The sequence below is a fragment of the Manis javanica genome, chromosome 12 (assembly GCF_040802235.1).
Source record: "Manis javanica isolate MJ-LG chromosome 12, MJ_LKY, whole genome shotgun sequence".
Lineage (NCBI taxonomy): Eukaryota > Metazoa > Chordata > Mammalia > Pholidota > Manidae > Manis > Manis javanica.
Window position 1 is genome coordinate 862,893 of NC_133167.1, and position 17,252 is coordinate 880,144.

Here is a 17,252-nt window from a genome sequence, read left to right on the forward strand (position 1 = left end):
CTTTATTAGCTGAATTTATTCAGTGGGTTGGCAACAGAGCCTGGTGCCCACACAGTTGAGAGCTGGATAGCAGCCAGCTTGTGGGTTCAGATCCCAGCGAGGCCCTACCTGGCAGCCCCAGCAACTGTCTGAACACCTCTGTGCCTGCTCCTCGCCTGCAGTGCGGTAGCGAGGCCACGTCTCAGCGCCCAACATGCAGTCGTCACTTGCAGACGCCAGGGTTTGGTGCCCCCTCGGGAGAGAAAGGTGCAGCCAAGTGAGCTGCTGTGGAGGGCAGCCCCAGCTTCGGTGCTGAGACGTGGGGCGTGGGCTCCAGAATGGACAGGGTGTGGCCTGCCAGCTGCCCGGGGTGGCCCCAGGGAGCTCAGCCCGCAGCCTCACACCATATCCTCACCAGAATTTTTGGTCTCAGTTTGAGCTTTGGGGATACAAGGGTCCCGGCCCCTGTCTGATCTGTGGGAACTCGGAATCTTCATAAGGCTACAGGTTGCTGAGCCTGTGGGCTGGCAGTGTGGCAGAGTCCCCTTGGGATGACCACCGTAGGTTTGGACAGGGCTCGTTGAGCAGTGAGGCTTGCCGGGAGCTGGGATGGGCTTGTCTGCCACAGCTGCGCCTTCTGAGCTGCAAGGGCCCTGCCCCGCCTCCATTCACCTCTCTGCCCTGTCTCAGGCTCCCTCTGGCCTGGCCCTTGAGGGGGCAAGGGTGGAGAGTCTGCAGGTGGGCGGGCATGGACCCTGTGAAATCTCCCTCACCCTTACTGCCGCCAGTCCCTTAGTGGGGTCCCAGGGAGCTCTGAGGCTTGTGGGTCATCTCAGAGGTGCTGTGAGTGGTGGTCTGGGTGGCCCCAGAGCCCAGAGTCCTGCTTGCTTATAGCCACCCCTTGCGGAATTACCCCCTAAGCCTTGTGGGGACCCAACGCAGGGTCAGGGCGGCATGTGCAGCCTGAGTCCTGGGCTCCCGTTTCCCCTTCTGGGCCACACAGCTTTGTGTGTGGGCAACCCCTCACCCATCCCAGCCAAGCACAAGTGGCTGGGAGCCCAGGTACCCAGGTGGGAAGACTACCACTGCCCCCACCAAGGTGGGTCAGGTCTCTGCCCACTGGGTCTCCAGTGTGGCTGCAGCAATAGGCTTCCACTCTCTGGACCTCAGCCAGACAGCGCTTTCTCTTGTGACCTGGGCCAAAGCTCTTTTCACCTCGGGTGGTCAGGGGCAGCCGAGTCCAACCCCTCACCCCCGCCCCAGTCAGGCAGGGATCTGTCTACGCTGCCCCCGGTCAGTTCCCAGAGGGAAGGGCCTTGGGGAAGGCCTCTGGGGCGTATTCGGAAGGCCTGTGCCAAGGAAAAGAGGGGCTCTAGTAAGCGACCAGGGACTTCCTCTGCCCCAGGAAGGGGGCCCAGGGTGACGCTTGGTCCCCTTGAGGCGGTGTGCCCCTTCCCTCTGTATTGGCCTGGGGGTGCCCAGAAAGCAAGAGACAGTTGACAGAAGGACCAGCTGGAAAGTCAGGACAGAGACAGCAGAGGAAGGCGAGCGGATGCCATTGGGCGGACAGGAGCGGCAGTGAGGAGCCGGCAGCACAGTGGCAGGGCAGAGGGTGCCAGGGACTGAGCCAGCAGGGGCCAGGCAGTGGGCTTGGGCGTCACTGAGGACATGTGGGGTCTGACAGGGACTGAAAGGGCCCTCTGGTTTCTGTGGAGTGCCTGGGGGAGCAGGAGGGGGCCCCGTGGGGACGGAGGACAAAGGACTGCCGAGAAGCTCTGAGGGAGAGCTGAGGGGCCGCCGGGGGCCGGCATGCTGCTTGGGTTCCTGACCTGCTGGGGCGGCTGGCAGGGGTGGCACCCGCTCGGGAGCCTGCTGGAGAGCACTGTGCTCACGGGGGCATCTGGAGCTGGGTGTCCCGGGGCCAGTGGGGGCACAAGGCCCAGGGCTCAGCCTCTCCTCCTGACCCTCCAGCTCTGCCCTTGGCCATGCACCTGGGTGCCGGCACCCACCTGCAGACTTAGACCCCTTCCCTCCGCCCTCCGTCCCCGCTGCTCCTCCCCTCTGCCTGCCCCTTGTCCGGCCTCCCTGCCGAAGTGCCAGGCTCCTTCACCCCACTGTCGGCACTGCCTCCCAGCCTCTCACCCTCCTGTGCCCGATCCTGCTCGTGCCCTGGGACCACCAGCCCCATCTCCCCCGTGGCTCAGGGCTGTTGCTGTCCTGCCTCTGGGTGGAGCAGGAGCCGCCAGTCAGCTCTGCACCTGAGCGCAGATGGGGTGGAGGCAGCCTGAGTTGACTGCGGGCTCTCGCCAGGATGGGGCGGGTGATGTAGGGGTGGGGTGTTTGAGTCCAGCTCACCCCTCCCGCTGGGCTGGGTGGCACAGGGTCTTCTGGGTTCGTCTCTGCTCCTTGCTGCCCATGCGACGCCGCACGCTGGCCAGCTTGGAATGCAGCAGCCACCCGTGACATGGCCTCTGCCTGCCTGTGGGGCAGTAGCTGCAGCGTAGCTGAGCTGCCCGGGATGGGGAGGGCTGTGGGAGCCTACCAGGCAGTGCCGTGGGCTTGGGTCTGTCCTCAGGCCTCCCGTGAGCCAGCGTCCCTTGACACTAGGCTGGGGGTGGTGCTGCATCTTGGGGTGCTGACGCTGAGGAGCCCCTGCCTGCCGTGCCCCCGGAAAGGGCTCCGCAGGAAACCCCGCCGTCCAAGCCCTCTGGGGATGTGCGTGAGGGTCTTAGCTCAGCGTGACCGGGTCCTGTCCTCCTCCTCCTTGAAGCAGGCTGAACCTCCCTCAGCTCTTCTGTTCCCTCGGCTGGTGCGGCCCTCAGGCTTTGCCCTCTCTAGCCCCGCTCACTGCCTCTGCTCCCACTGCACATGCCTCTGCCCCTGTCCCTCCGCCTTCTGTCTCCTCTGTGCCCCTGGACCCCCCCCCCACGCCTGCCTGTGCTTCGCTCTGCTCCGCAGTGTCGTGTCATGAGCCCAGGCCACGCCCCCACTCAGCACATGCTGGGGTGACCCTGCCCGCGCCTCTGCTTCTCCCTAGGGCCTTCGTGTACCTGAGCAACCTGCTGTACCCGGTGCCCCTGGTGCACCGTGTGGCCATTGTCAGCGAGAAGGGCGAGGTGAAGGGCTTCCTCCGTGTGGCCGTCCAGGCCATCTCAGGTGCGTGCTGTGTGGCCCCCTGGCTCTGCCTTCGCACACAAGGCCCGGCGGGCAGGGAGGTCAGTACCAACCCCTCTGGTCCTCCACCCCTCCCACTGGCACCAGGTGCAGGTGGCTAGGCGGGGGCTGAGGGAGAAGCCTCTGCTGCCTAGCATTTGGCTCTGGCCTCCTGGATTCTCCCAGGTCAGCTGGGGCCCCCCAGGGCTGTGCAGGCCAAGCCCTGTCTGGATCATGGCCCCACCTCCCATCAGGCAGTCGTCCTAGGTAGACCCAGAGACCACCTGGCTCCTGACCACCTGGTGTGGTGCGGTGCTCTCCTGCCCACTCCTCCGCTGCCATCTTCAAGCCCCTGGACAGGCACACGGGCCCTAGCCCCTGTCTCCCTCCCCCCTCAGCAGCCCTCAGAGCCTCCACCAGTTCTTCAGTGCACCCTTCCTTCTGAGACCTTGGTCCCCCTGGCAATGGCCGTGCTTGAGGAGACCCTCCCTCCAGTGTGGGTGTGGCGACAGCAGCCCCTCTCTGCAGAGGTGGGCATGCGTGCCACCTACTCACTGTCCGCCCTTGCCAGCTGGGCTCCTGGCTGCGCCAGCCACAGTCTGCCTTTAAGCCTGACATTCCCTGGCTAGTGGCTATGGTGAGAAGAGGAACTTAGTGGTTCCTCAGTGGTCACAGAAGTCACACTGCAGTTTCCCCGGCCTGGAGACCTCATCTGATTTAGCACCAAGCCCTGCAGTGCACAGGCCCTGGGTGATGGCATGACCAAGCATGGCAGTGTCAGTGGGCCCATGGGTACCAGAACAGAGGGTTGGAGTGCCCGGGGGTCTGCAAGGCCTCCCAGGGTGGTATCTAGTCAGATGGCTGGAGCTGGTGTTCGGGGAGGCTGACGGAACCAGGTATGGAGGTCCTCTAGGCAAGAGGAAAAGGGTCTGTTTGCCCCAAGCACTGTGGAAACTAGAGAACCCTGTGAAGCCTGGGGGTGTGGCATGTGTGGGGAGTGGGCCTGGGGGCTGGGAGGGCTCCTTGGGGGCAGTGAGCACCCAGATGGCCAGTGGTGGTGGCCAGAGGACTCGTGTGGTACCGTGAGAGAGGGTCAGGAGGACCTGGGTTCTGCTGGAAATCTGGGCCTGGGCATTGCAGGGTGAGGAGAGAGAGGCAGAAGTCATAAGTTAAGCTTTGAAATGTGGAGTCTGTGCCCATCAGAGCCGCCGTGGGGAGGATGTGGCTGCATCTGGGCCTAGGCAGCATGGGTTGACGTCAGGGTGCCTGGGACGGCACCCTGCTTGTTCCCGAGCCCAGCTGGCTGTGTCGGGCTTCCCTGTGCGGGTGAGAGCACGTGCACGTCCTGGCTCCCAAGTGCTCCCCCACTGCCCTTAGCCTGGTGCCGTCACGCCACCTGGGGAGCAAGCTGGGCCCTGACTGCCTGCTTGGTTCCTGTTTCAGCCGATGAAGAGGCCCCCGATTATGGCTCTGGTGTCCGTCAGTCAGGAACTGCCAAAATCTCCTTTGATGACCAGCATTTTGAAAAGGTAACATGTGAGAGTCAGTCCAGCCATCTAGTACCACCAACCCACATGCCTCCAACCCAACCTGAGGTGCCAGCTGCATGGCAGGGTCCTGCACCCCCCCTGACCCAGCTGACCACCCTGGGCCTCCTGGGGCCGCTTTCTGTCTTCCCAAGCCCTCGGCCTCCTGGCCTGTCCCTGTACCTAATTGTCTAACTTGCCCTGACCCACAGTGTCCAGCCATCTCCCCTATCACAGGCCTCGGCCTCAGGCAGGGACACAGCAGGTATGTTCCTGGAACAGCCACAAGGACGCTACACCCCTGGTGCCCCTTCTGTCATGCTCACTGTCCTGGGGGTCCCTGCAGGACTCTGCTGCCACCACTGGCTTTGTAGTCCCCCCACCCCAACATCCCAGTGAGCTTGGAAGGGCGTAGAGAGCCCTCGTCACAGTCCCAACAGCAGGTGCTGGGTGACCTGCTGTGGCACCTGAAGACAGGGTGCTGCCCCCTCCAGCCCTCACTGAAGGGACCATGCCTTCCACCTGGGCTTCCCTTTCTGCTGCCAGGCTAGAGAGGGGAGGGTGAAGGTCCTGCTTGGTACCCCCCAACCAGACAGCCACTTAGCTGCCAGGCAGAGTGGCTCCTTCCCTCTCTCTTTAGGCTCTTTCCCTGCCCTTCCCTGAACCCTGCTGCCCATCACCTGACCCTGAACCTCTGCCTCCTACACTGTCCCTCTCAGAGGGGGTCGTCAATGGTGCGGATGCACAGGAAGGGCAAAGGTCATCAGGCAGAAAGCTTGGGGTGTGCAGAGGGGTACAGGAGGCTGTGTGCACCCCTGGTGGCAGGCACTTGGCGAGGGCCCTGAGCACCATCGGAGTTTACCTGTGTCCTGCCATGAGGAGGAGCGAGGGTGGCACCCTGGCTGGGTGCTTGCAGAACGGAAGACCATTGGCTGGTCCCCCTTTCCCAGCACAGAGGCAGCACAGGCTGGGACAGCGTGGGAAACTAGTTCTCTGGAGCTAGTTATCTGAAGGCCCCACCCAGGCTGGGTGCCTCAACTGTGTCCCCCTGCCACACAGTTCCAGTCCGAGTCCTGCCCCGTGGTGGGGATGTCCCGCTCAGGGACTTCCCAGGAGGAGCTGCGCATCGTGGAAGGCCAGGGCCAGGGCACAGACACAGGGCCCTCCGCCGACGAGGTCAACAACAACACCTGCTCCGGTACAACACCTGCCCGGGCACAACATCTGCTCGGGTGGGCCTCAGGGTGCAGGGCGTGGGGCTTGGGCAGGCCCCCCTCCCCTGCAGCCCGAGGCGCCCGCCCCCTCTCAGTCCAGCACAGGCGGGACAGACCAGGCCCCTTCCCCCTTGGCCAGCCTCCTGTGGGGGCTTGAGGGGGCCTTCAGCAGGCCCCCTGCCTGAGCCCAGGCTCCAGCCCCTCAGGTCCCACCATGTTGCTCTGCCCTCGGCTCCCAGCAGCTGTGCCTCCGGAAGACCTCCTCCCAGACAGCCCTGAGAAAGTTGCCCCAGACGGGCCCCTGGGTGCCACCCTGGACCACCTGCACCTGGGCAGCACCTTCACCTTCCGCGTGACCGTCCTACAGGCGTCCAGCATCTCTGCAGAATATGCCGACATCTTCTGCCAGTTCAAGTGAGCCCCGGCGCCTGGGCTGACTTGTGTGGGCGGGTGGGTGGGCCCTTAGCAGAGTGCCGCCTGCTTTGGATCTGCTTGCACTGGTGACCCCACAAGGCCTCGGGTCCCGTGCCGAGTCCCCTTCGCCCAGCCAAGCATCTCCTGCTACTTTGCAGCTTCATCCATCGCCATGACGAGGCCTTCTCTACAGAGCCCCTGAAGAACACAGGGCGGGGTCCCCCACTCGGCTTCTACCACGTCCAAAACGTATGTCCTCAGAGCCCCAGTCCCCCACTGGTAAGCCCTCCAGGGCTCTGGCCTTGTGCGGCCTCCCTAACACGGAGCCGAGCCCCAGCCATTCTCCACCTCTCCTCCTCCCTCCTCTGAGTACCAGCTGTGTACTGGGTGCTGCCTGGGAGTGTGGCAGGGCCTTAGGTGCCAGGTGAGGCATGTGGGGGCCATGGTAGGTTTAAGACTGGAGGTGGTGGCCAGATAAGCCCCCTGAGAGCTCCCTGTGGTGAGCCTTGGGCAGATATGGATGTAGTGTCTGGGGTGCCTGGTGCTGGGGAAGAGGCAGGCAGGACATACAGAGGGCACGGGATACCTGGGCATAGTTCAGAGAGGTCAGGAGAGCTCTGGGCAGGGGAGGGTCTCCAGCTAGGCTGTCAGGACAGCCGAGGGTTTTCAGGTGGGACAGCTCTTTGAGTTGGGAGAATGGGCTGCCTAGGCAGTGGAGGTGTGCTTCCCTTGGCCATAATGAAAGCTGCCAGGGGCGAGGCCTTGAGGGCCCACCATGGAGGGCAGAGTCCAGCCTGAGCTGCCGCATGGCCTGTGCCTGGGCTTGCACACTGGCCATCCTGACCCTTGGGAGGTTTGGGCTTCAGTTTATTAATTGTGGGGGATGCAATTCAACCCATAATTCTTGGTGAGCAGGCAAGGGCCCAAGGAGGGTCAGTCCAGACCACAGAGTTCCCCCCCACCCAACGCTCGGTCACCTTCTTGAGCTCTGTGTTCCGAAAGGGGATCCAAGCCCCATGGCTCAGCCCCTTCTGTCCTGGTGAGAGAGCCCAGTGTCGCCCACAGGTGGTCTTTCCACGGGATGTGTGCTGGGGGAGAGGTGGGGCTTGAAGGACTAGGCTAGAGGTCCAGGCCCTGCCGGCGGTCTCCAGTCTGGGCCTGGCGGGCTCAGCTCTCCGTGAAGCAGAGAGCTTACCTCTGTGACTCTCCTCTCTTGACCACCGCTGACAGATCGCCGTGGAGGTGACCAAGTCCTTCATCGAATACATCAAGAGCCAGCCCATTGTGTTCGAGGTCTTCGGCCACTACCAGCAGCACCCGTTCCCACCCCTCTGCAAGGACGTCCTCAGGTTGTGGGGGTCGGGAGCCCCTTCACAGGCCTTTTATCCAGCCCTCCACCACCCTCCGGGCGTGGGCCCTCCACCTCCCGGCCAGCAAAGCCACCCACCCCGGGCAGGCCTCCTGCCCGATGCCTGCCTCCATCCAGGGGCTGCCGAGGACCTGAGGTCGGCGGGACCCGGGGCAAGCCAGAGACATGCCTCTAGGGCTGAGCAGGGGGTCTTAAAGAGGACGGCTGTCAGAACTGGGTGTGGGCGCTGTCCTGGGGTGGAGGGAAGCTGGGTGCTAGGCTTGAGGGGGAGACGTCTCCTGGTGCCTGTCAGGAACTCCACCAGAGGGGCCTGGCCGCTCCACCTCCCAGAGTCCTTAGCATCCCAGAGAGTGAGGGTACTTCTGTTTTTCTCCCTCATTCCATGTAACCTCCTGGGGGCCACTGAGGATGTGGCTCTGTCCCCCACCACCCAGAGAGCCAGGGGTTTGCAGATAGCTGTCAGGAGTGATGGGATCCTCTGCTGCCATCTGCATCGCCCTTGCCAGCTATCGTGCAGGACCCAGAGCCAAGCAGGACATATGGGTGTTGAGGAAAGGAAGCTGTGGGAGGCACTGGTCTTGGCATTTGTTCCCCAAGCCTCTCCTGTCCTCGGGAGCACTCAGGGAGGCTCGGTCCTAGGAGCCTCTGCCCTGACGACCAGAGCCTGACCTCGCCAGTGCCGGTGGCCTGGCGGGGCTCCGGGTGGCCCCTCCAACCCCATCCGAGCTGGTGTGGGAGGGGAAGGCACAGGCAGGCCCGGGCTCGGGGCCAGCAGTACTGCTGACACCCCTGCCAGCCCCTGCTCTTGGCTCCCCGCTCCGGCCCCGGATCCTCACACTGGCCCTGTCTTTCTGCAGCCCCCTGAGGCCCTCACGCCGCCACTTCCCACGGGTCATGCCGCTGTCCAAGCCAGGTAGGCAGGGCTCTCCTTAGTCCCCTGGGAGTGAGGTGCGCATACCGGATGTGCTGGAGAGGGGGGCCTCCCAGCTGAGCTCCGTCCTTACAGAGGATCTGTGCTCTCCCAGGCTCTGGGGGCCATCTGCTCTTAGTGGGCCTCAGGGTCCCCAGGGATGGGACTCCCTTGTGGACCAGGGGCCCAGAGTGAAGGCCCGGGGACCCCTGCATCTGCAGAGCAGCAGAGCGACAGGCAGGTGGTCCCTGCCCGGCCTCCGCAGGCTTACCTGGGGCAGGCGGGAGGTGTGGGAGCAGAGGGAGGAAGGCAGTGGGGGGCTGGGGCTCCAAGGGGACCCCGGGGCTGCCTCAACTGAAGCTCAAAGGGTAGCTGGGGCTCTGGGGTGAAGAGCCGGCTGGGAAGCTTGTTCCTGGGGAGCTCAGGCTGGGATGAGTACACGATCTGGAGGATGAGGTGAGGTCCCTCTGCTTTGGCACCTGGGGCCCTTACCTGGAACCCAGAGCCCCTGCCTCCAGGGGGTGGGTGGGTGGCAGAAGAGCTCTTGAGGTGGTTGGATTTTAGTTAAAAGATTTGTAGGGCTTTTTCCTGCTGTCGAGACCAAAGCCTAAATTCAGGGGTGCAGCTGGAAGGTTGGAGGGAGTCGGAACCAGGGCTGGGCAGTGTGGGCAAGACCTCGCGCTGTCTGGGAACCCACCTTGAGGTGGGGGCCATTGCCCTGGCACTGGCACCCACAAGGGTCAGGTCCTTTGCACACCCACCCTCTGAATCTCTGTAAGTTGGATTCTGCACTCTGAGGATGCTCTGGAAAGACACCCCCAAGCCTGCTGGCCTGTTTGTGGAGTTAATCCTGGCTTATGCTCAGGCCTTAGAGTTGGCCATGGCTGTCACCTGGGCTGTTCTGTCCTCTGTGCAACCTCAAAGGAGACACTTAGACTACATTTATAGGTGAAGCAATGGGGCTGAGAAGGGACTTGTGGCTTTTGTGATGGTCCCAGAGGAGAGGGTTGTGGGCAGAGGTGGACAAAGAGTCTATTTGTCAGGAGTTGGACATGAGTGAAAGGCCAGTGGGAACTGAGGGGCAGGGCCTACCCAAGCTGCAGCAGGGTGCTTGGACTGGTGCAGTGGGCTGTGGCAAAGTGCGCTATAACAGAGGGGTCCTGGAGGGCTGTGGGCCTCAGCAAGCATGGCTCCTGCTGCCCTGCTGCTTTGCTAGGGTCTCATCCCCAGCCCAGTCTTCAAGGCCCACGCCCAGGTGTGTGTGGCCATGTGCTCCTCCCACCTGGGTATGGAGAAGTGAGCTTCCCCCTCTGCTCCCGAGGCCAGTGTGTGGTTGCTGAGGCCTGACTGCACCCAGAGCTGGGCAGATCCTGGGCTGGGGGTGGCATTTGCCAGGGGCTTTACTTCATTGTCTTTGAGATGGCCTGAGTGTGCCCTTGGCCAATGAGGGACAGAGCTCCCATGAGTGCCTCTCTCCCATCAATTCCCAGTGCCCGCCACCAAGCTCAGCACACTGACGCGGCCCTGCCCAGGGCCCTGCCACTGCAAGTACGACCTGCTGGTTTACTTCGAGATCTGCGAGCTGGAGGCCAACGGCGAGTGCGTCCCCATGCCCTGGGCACCCACCGGGGAAGGCGGGGCCCTGTGGGTCTGGGGTTCCAGGGACTGGGGAGGTGGTGCATGCTGGTTTCCTCACCCAGATGACTCTGGCTCCATGGACTGGGCCACCCCATCTTCGCCAGAGGGGGCAACTCCTTTTCTGGCCTCCTTGGCCCGTTGGGGCAGAGAAGGGGGCCTCACTATCTCCCTCTTTTCCAGTTACATCCCTGCCGTTGTGGACCACCGAGGTGGGATGCCATGCATGGGTACCTTCCTGCTCCACCAGGTGGGAAGTCCTCCCTGCCCTGCCCCCTCGTGGCCCGTCCTCCTGTGGTGCCCAGGCCAGCTGACTGTGTCCCCTGTCCTGGTCCATCCCTTCAGGGCATCCAGAGGCGGATAACCGTGACTCTGCTGCATGAGACAGGCAGCCACATCCGCTGGAAGGAAGTGCGTGAGCTGGTGGTGGGTGAGTGAGGCCGGTGGGGGCCACCCTGGGGGTGGGGCTAGGTTGGTGGGAAGAAAGGGAGCCCCCTAGGCCAGAGGCCTGAGTTCTAACCAGAACACTGCCCCTGTTGCTATGTGACTTTGGTTACGTCATGTAGCCTCGCTGTGCCTCACTCCCTGGCCTGTACAGGATAGCTTGGACCTGGGGGATGTTTCCAGATGTGTGTTTCATCCCGTCTTAGCTTGCTAGGGCTGCTGTAAGGAAGCTCCATGGAACAGGGGTGTGAGACAACAGAAACCTCCCCTCTCACAGTCCTGGAGACATAAGGGGGCCGCCCGGTGGCTGGGTGCCCTCTGAAGCCACGGGGGAGAGCCCTTCCTCGCCTCTTCTGGCTTCTGCTTTGCGGGCCGTCTCTGACGCTCTGTGGCTGTAGGTGGGGCCTCTTCTTGTAAGGACTTAGCTGGGGCCCCTACTCAAGTTTGACCTCATGTCAACGAATCACAACTGCCAAGACCCTATTTCTGGATCAGGTCACACTCTGAGGTCCTGGGGGTTGGGACTGCATCATGTCTTTCTGGGGGGAAGCAGTCACCAGGGATCTTGGACACGTCCACGACTTCACGCTGGACTCTTTGGCCTACTAGAAGTACTTCCTTTGCTGAGCTGTGGAGAATTGGCCTCCCCAGTTTTCATTCAAGGATACAAACAACTGTCCAGCCCCGTGGGTATCAGCATGATGCCACCCCTCCCCCACCCCACCCTGGAGCTGACGGGTCCCTCTGGAAGTCTCACCCTGGACGTTTCAATGGCCAGGCGGGCAGCAGCTCAAGGGTGGTGTCCTTGGGGTCTGTAGAGCGGGGTCTGAGGGTTCGGTAGCAGGGATGTGACCATGGGACCCCTCGTCCTGTGCCCCAAAGTGCAGGACTGTGGGCAAGGTGGTTCTGGAGCCCCAGGGCAGGTGCTTTTATTTCAGGCATATCCATTTTCATACAGATTGGGAAAGGGGTAGAGCAAGTGCCCACCACCTCATTTCAGGCGGTGTCAAGGCAAGTCTAAAATGAGTGGATCAACTGAAGGAAGATGAAGCAAATACCCAGCTGGCTCCCAGACACACACAGCGCCGGCGGGAAGGCTGCCTCGGGGGGCCTTGCCAGCTCCATGCTGTGCCCGGAGCCTGGGGGTGCAGAGCCAGCCCTCATAGATGGCCTAGTCTATGAAGCCCCAAGAGGCGGAGCCTAAACCTCTACCCTGGAGTCGGGGCCGTGGCATTCATGCCAGCATCCCCCAAAGCCTTTCAATAGCACCCCCATTCCACCCCCGCCCCCGACAAATAATCCTGCTTACTTTTTCAAAAAGGGAGGTGGCATAGGGGCAGAAAGAAGGGTGGAATCCTGGGAATGAGGCCTGGCTCCCCAAGACCAGCAAGGTGGCCCCCTGCAGAGACCTAGGCCCTGGTCACTGTCCTAGAATTGAGGGTCACAAATGGGGCTGTTGGGACAGGCTCAACCAGGAGTGCTCTGTGTCCCGCTCCGAGGCCCGAGCCCTGGGCAGCAGGTGGCGCAAAGCCTCCCAGCAGGTCCATGCAGGCAGAGTGCCTGGTCAGACTGTGCACACAGCAGAGTGCCTCTCTGAAGGACACAGTCTGGAGGGCTGAGGCTGGGCCATGGGATCCTGCCCTTGGGCCCACCCACCCCAGCCCTGCAGGGCCCTTGCCCGGGAGACCATACCCGCCTCCTCTTAGAACCCAAGGGTCATAAGAGGTTTCCAGGCAGCGAGCAGCAGCTCCAGCATGCGGACACAGAATCCTGGCTGAGTCCTGGCTTTTATTTCATCTCCGTGCATGGGGGCAGAGAGGGCAGGACCCCTTTCCAGTTTAATGAAGAGAAGCAGAGCCGTCCAGTTAACTAACGCTACAGGGTGAGGAATGCTCACGGGAGCCCCAGGCAGGGTTGCTGGCCCACAGCAGGTCTGGCACTTCCCACAGGCTGCCTGTACCCAGTACCGGGCCCTGGGGGGCTCCCCTGGAATCCCCCCGCGGGGGAGAGTCACAGCACACAGCGTTTTCCTTCTCCCACCCTCCCTCTCTTTTCTTTCAAGGGTAGAGAAGAGGGAACACGTTCTCCCCCTCACCTTGCTAAGGTTGCCTTTGCCAGTGGGTAGGAGGGCCTGTGCATTCCAGGCTGGGTGGTCAGAGGGGCAGGGGGTAGAGAAATTGAGAGAGTGTTACCATGGCTGAGAAGTGAACACACTCAGAGCTTGGGCAGTGGGGCAGAGCCGGCGCTGGGCCTCCCTGTCTGCCCCTGGCACTGCTTTTGGCAGGGTGCCCTTGTCGCCATGTGGGGGCCGGTTCCCTGACGTGGCCTGCAGGCTGTGAAGCTCTGGCCAAGCAGGCACCCCCACCCTCTGGGGACGTGACACGGGCCCTCACCTTTGCTGTAGGTCGCATCCGAAACACTCCAGAAACCGACGAGTCCCTCATTGACCCAAATATACTGTCTCTCAACATCCTCTCATCTGGATACATCCACCCAGCGCAGGATGACCGGTGAGTCCCTCAGGGAGTCAGGGGTCCACGTTCAGACCCTGAGTGTGTCAGCATGCCGCACCCTCAGCCTACCTGGCTGCGCAGGGTCCAACCACATAGGGCGTGCATGGCCCAGAGCTTTCTGAGCCGTCCTTCTGGTACCTCAAGAACAGCAGGTGGGGGAAGGCAGGGGAAGCTCGTGGCCTTGAAGTCCCTGGGGCTTTTGCTGCATGATACCCCACTGCCAGTCACCCAGCCCTGTCACTCTGTTGCCCAGTTGCCTGGCACATGTCATTGGAGGGGGCCGAGTGGGGCAGTGGGCAAGCACGCCGAACACACTGCTGTGGCTGGGGCTGTGGCCTCTGGCAGGGGTCCTTTCAAGGGGGATCCTGGAGGTGGTGCAGGGGTTCACGGATCGGTGGCCCGCATCCTGGGGTGGGGCCATGCCTGCTGGGCACTGCCTGGCAGATGCTCCTTGTGATAGCCTAGGTCCTTGTGGCCTGGGAAGTCCAGCTTGGCACGCATCTGGGTCAGGACAGTGAGGACAAGCCCCCAGGAGTGCCCTTGGCAGAAGCTATCATGCCTGCCCCATTGGGCCTTGCCAGGAGGCTGGTGTGACTGGGTAGCATTGGGGGGCTGACTGGGAGCAGGAGCTCACAACTGCCCAAAGCTACCCTCTAGGGAGTAACGGGGATGTGGGTGGGCTTGGCTGCGTCTGAGATGCTGCTTCTAGGGTCTGCCTGCCCGAGTTGGCTCTCAGAGCTGGAGCTGTGGGTGTCTCTCTGGGTCCTGTGGCTGCTTTTTCAGGACAACCACCTTCGCAGGCTGGTGTATGCAAGGGGAGGTGTGGGTTGGGACCCCCCCAGGGGAGGGCTGGGGTGGACCACTCCCAGCCGAGCTGGGATCCAGGAACACAAAGGGCCCTAGGTAGGTCACCACCTGTTGTGACTCCTGGGCAGTGGGCTGCGACCCATCATCAGCTCTGACAGAGGGTGGGGTGTGGGAGGTGGGGTTAGAGAGGCCCATGGGCAGGTGTGGCTCCGGCTCCTGCCCTGCCCCAGAACCTTCCAGAAGGAGCTCCCCGGTACCATGTCCAGAGGAGGGAGGAGTCAGCTGTGTTTTCCTGTGAGGTGGCCTCAGGGCCAGTGTGCTGGGTTCACACCTGGGGAGGGGGGAGTGTGGCAGACTGCACGGGGGTGCCATGGAAATGCACTCTTGGGGCGGGCAGAGAAAGCCAAGCCAGCGCCCACCGCACGGTGCCACCTTCAGGGGTGTGGGCCCCTGAGCCTGGGCTGTGGAGGTGTGGGACCCTGCAGGGAAGGGTGGGCCCTGGGGAGGGGGTCTGTCTGCCCCTCCTATTGATGGTTCTGGACCTGGGGGATGACCCTCACAACCCCCAACCTCTGATCCTTCCCATGTCCCAGCAATTTCTAGATCCTTGGGGCAGAAAGAGAATGAGATGCAAGACGAGGTGGGTGGGTGCCCCCCTCTCTGCACTGTCCCTGGCACAGAGGACTGTGCCTCTGGGTTTTCCATGTTTCTGGGGTCCCCTGCGGACCTTGGCCCTGGGCTAAGTCCCAGGGTAGCTTAGAGACTACGGCTCCTGGCTGGACCCTGGGTCGGCGGGCTTTGGCCAAACAGGGTCCCCCTGTACCTGGAGGCCCGAGGCCCCATCGCTAGCCAGGCTCTGGCCGTGCTCCCTGGGGCTATGGAAAGTGAGGCCGGCCCTGGCAGCGCTGGGGTCTGTTGGCCCTGTGCCTGAGGTCATGGCCCTGGTCCAAGGACGGGGACCGGCCTCCCAGGCCTTCCCTCAGCTGCTCTGGCTCTCACTTGGCCCCACCCTTGTTGGTACAGCCCCTGGACAGCCCTGCTGCCCCAGCCTGCCACAGGCAAGTCTGGGGCTGTCCTCAGCTGGAGGCCCCAGGCCGGTGACATGCCGAGGCTTGGCCAGCCAGGCCGGCAGGGCACCCCCCCACCCCAGGGCCTGTCTCTTCCCAGACCATGGCCTTGGTCTTCCGAGCCCACTGATAGGCTGGGCTGCTCTGAGGGCAAGCGGGAAGGCCCTTCTTCCCCGACGGACACTGAGGTTCAGAGACCCTGGGCCTGGCTTGGGCTTGGACCGCCCATGCGCTTTGCCACAGCCTCAGCCTCCTCCCGCTCCAAGGCCCTACGCTTTGCGGGCTTCCCTGCACGCCGCCTGCCCGCCCTGCTGCTCTCACTAACCTGTGATTGTTTGTGTCTTGCAGGCAGTTTCTTGATTCGGACATGCCTAGGTATCATTCGTGCCCTTGGTTTCATTTCAGCCCCAGCCCCTCCCCCAGCCTACGGCCCTGGGACTGGTCTGGCTCGGGGACCCCTTCTCTGCCAGCTCACCTCACCCTCCTGCGCTCCATCGCCCTCTTCAGTCTGTCTCCTCAGAGTTCTGGGTTTTCTCGGTTTCCTTTATTGCCGCCCCCCCTCTTGGCTGGGTCCCCCTGCCTCCGCTCCTGACCTTGGCTGCTCTGGTAGTCCCTGCCCTTCCGCAGACACTGGCTGGCCTCCCTCTCCTCCCGCCCTACTGCCTGTGCTGACCCCACCCCCGCCAGGGCGGAGCAGGTGTCCCGCATGCAGCAGCCCGGCTGCCTTCACCACACCGGCACCCCTGCCCTGCTGGTGAGAAAGCAAAGGGGGGAAGACAGGAGGCACCCCAGGGGATCGCCAGCTCTGCACCTTCCCCACGTCAGTGTGGGGCCCACGCCTGGCCAGGCCAGAGGCTCCAGCCATGCTCCTGGCCATGGCCACCACATACCCTTTGGGGAAGTATGTGGGCAGTGAAGGCATGAAGGCCCAGTAAAGCCATGGACCCGTTTGGTGGGCCCAGGTCCCAACTCCCCAGAGGCAGTTTCCTGGCTTCCTCCCTAACTTCAGTGAGCCTCTGCCCCTGAAGCTTAGTGTGGGGTCAGCGAGGCCCTGGGGTAGGCAGCCTCACAGTCTCTAAACCAGGGATTTTGTCTGAGACCCCAGTCTGTTCCAGGCCAAGGGTCAAGGCCGTCACCTCCTAGGCCTGCAAATTGTGGCCAGAGACCCACAGCCCTGGCCTTTGAGTCCACTGTGTGCAGAGATGAATTGAGCAGCAAAAGGGTGCAGGCACGGATCACGGGGCCTTTAAACTGCACAGAGGACAGCAGGGGGTGCCCGCCCTACTTCTGGAAGGAGCCCAGGGCAGGGTGGAGGGCTCAACAGGACCGAGTATCCTTGTCAGGTGGCGGCTGGGACAGGTGTGAACCAGTGGTCACTGTGAGTGTGCCCTGGGCTGCTGTAGCTGAGGCCGCCGTCCCCATGGCATGCACACACATGTGCACCTTTCCATGAACAGATCTTTTCCAAAGGCTGCTGCAGGCCCTCCCTGGGGACATGCAGCTGGGTGAGGCAGAGGCCCCACCAAGGGAAAACGAGTGGTGGTGGCTGACCCCGAGGGGTGTGCAGCCAGCAGGGCCCAGAGTAGGGGCTGCCCCTCCTCGGCAGTCTCAGGCTTGTTGAAGCCAGTCCGGGAGGGTAGCAGGGCTGGCTGAGGCGTCTGCAGCCTGCTCAGGCAGCCCCTCATTCTCAGGAGGCTCTGAGTGGGGGCCCATCTGCCCGTGTTCACCCCTGGAGGGTACCCAGTTTAGGGGCTGCCTACTGGATGAGTGTAAGCTTCTGGCCCATCAGTAGGATTGCTTGGGGAGATGTGGTTATTTTGTTCAAGTTTGCGTTTGTATGACCAGCTCTGGAAGATCAAGTGGTGCTCAGGCTGGTCCTGGGCACACCCTGCACCTGATGCCCCCTAGGAGGGTTCTGGGGAAAGTGGAAACACTGCCGAGGCCAGGAGAAGACGCACCAGGATGCCGGCCCCTGGGCTTCGTGGAGTCAGTGTGCCTGTCCTCGCAGAGGGCCAGCTGGCTCTGGGGGGTGCTCGTTGGCCCCCAGGGGCTGGCTTGGGGCACTGAGCAGGAAGGGGGTCCAGCTCTGTGGGCTGGGGGCCACCGTGGTGGGTGGTCCTGGATGAGCAGCCAGTGGGGTGTGGCAGGGAGGCCTTAGTCCTGGACATCTGGAGGGGGGTAGGGACGGGGGCCGCCGGCCAGGCCTTTGGTGGCTGTGTGA

At 62.9% G+C, this 17,252-nt stretch overlaps 1 protein-coding gene across 26 annotated transcripts in view; it reads left to right on the forward strand.

The window, feature by feature from the left end:
* Positions 1–17,252, forward strand: part of KIF1A (kinesin family member 1A) — an 86,899-nt gene that overhangs the window by 54,006 nt on the left and 15,641 nt on the right. For 10 of the 26 annotated variants that reach the window (XM_073217815.1, XM_073217823.1, XM_073217824.1 and 7 more), the window contains 11 exons: positions 3,017–3,135; positions 4,576–4,661; positions 5,718–5,856; positions 6,115–6,286; positions 6,445–6,535; positions 7,517–7,635; positions 8,513–8,568; positions 10,056–10,164; positions 10,384–10,450; positions 10,546–10,630; positions 13,049–13,154. In XM_073217815.1, the coding sequence (XP_073073916.1) occupies positions 3,017–3,135; positions 4,576–4,661; positions 5,718–5,856; positions 6,115–6,286; positions 6,445–6,535; positions 7,517–7,635; positions 8,513–8,568; positions 10,056–10,164; positions 10,384–10,450; positions 10,546–10,630; positions 13,049–13,154 (1,149 nt within the window). Of the gene's footprint in view, positions 1–3,016; positions 3,136–4,575; positions 4,662–5,717; positions 5,857–6,111; positions 6,287–6,444; positions 6,536–7,516; positions 7,636–8,512; positions 8,569–10,055; positions 10,165–10,383; positions 10,451–10,545; positions 10,631–13,048; positions 13,155–15,379; positions 15,407–17,252 lie in introns of all 26 variants that reach the window. The other 16 variants (XM_073217808.1, XM_073217812.1, XM_073217822.1 and 13 more) reach the window with 3 other exon arrangements.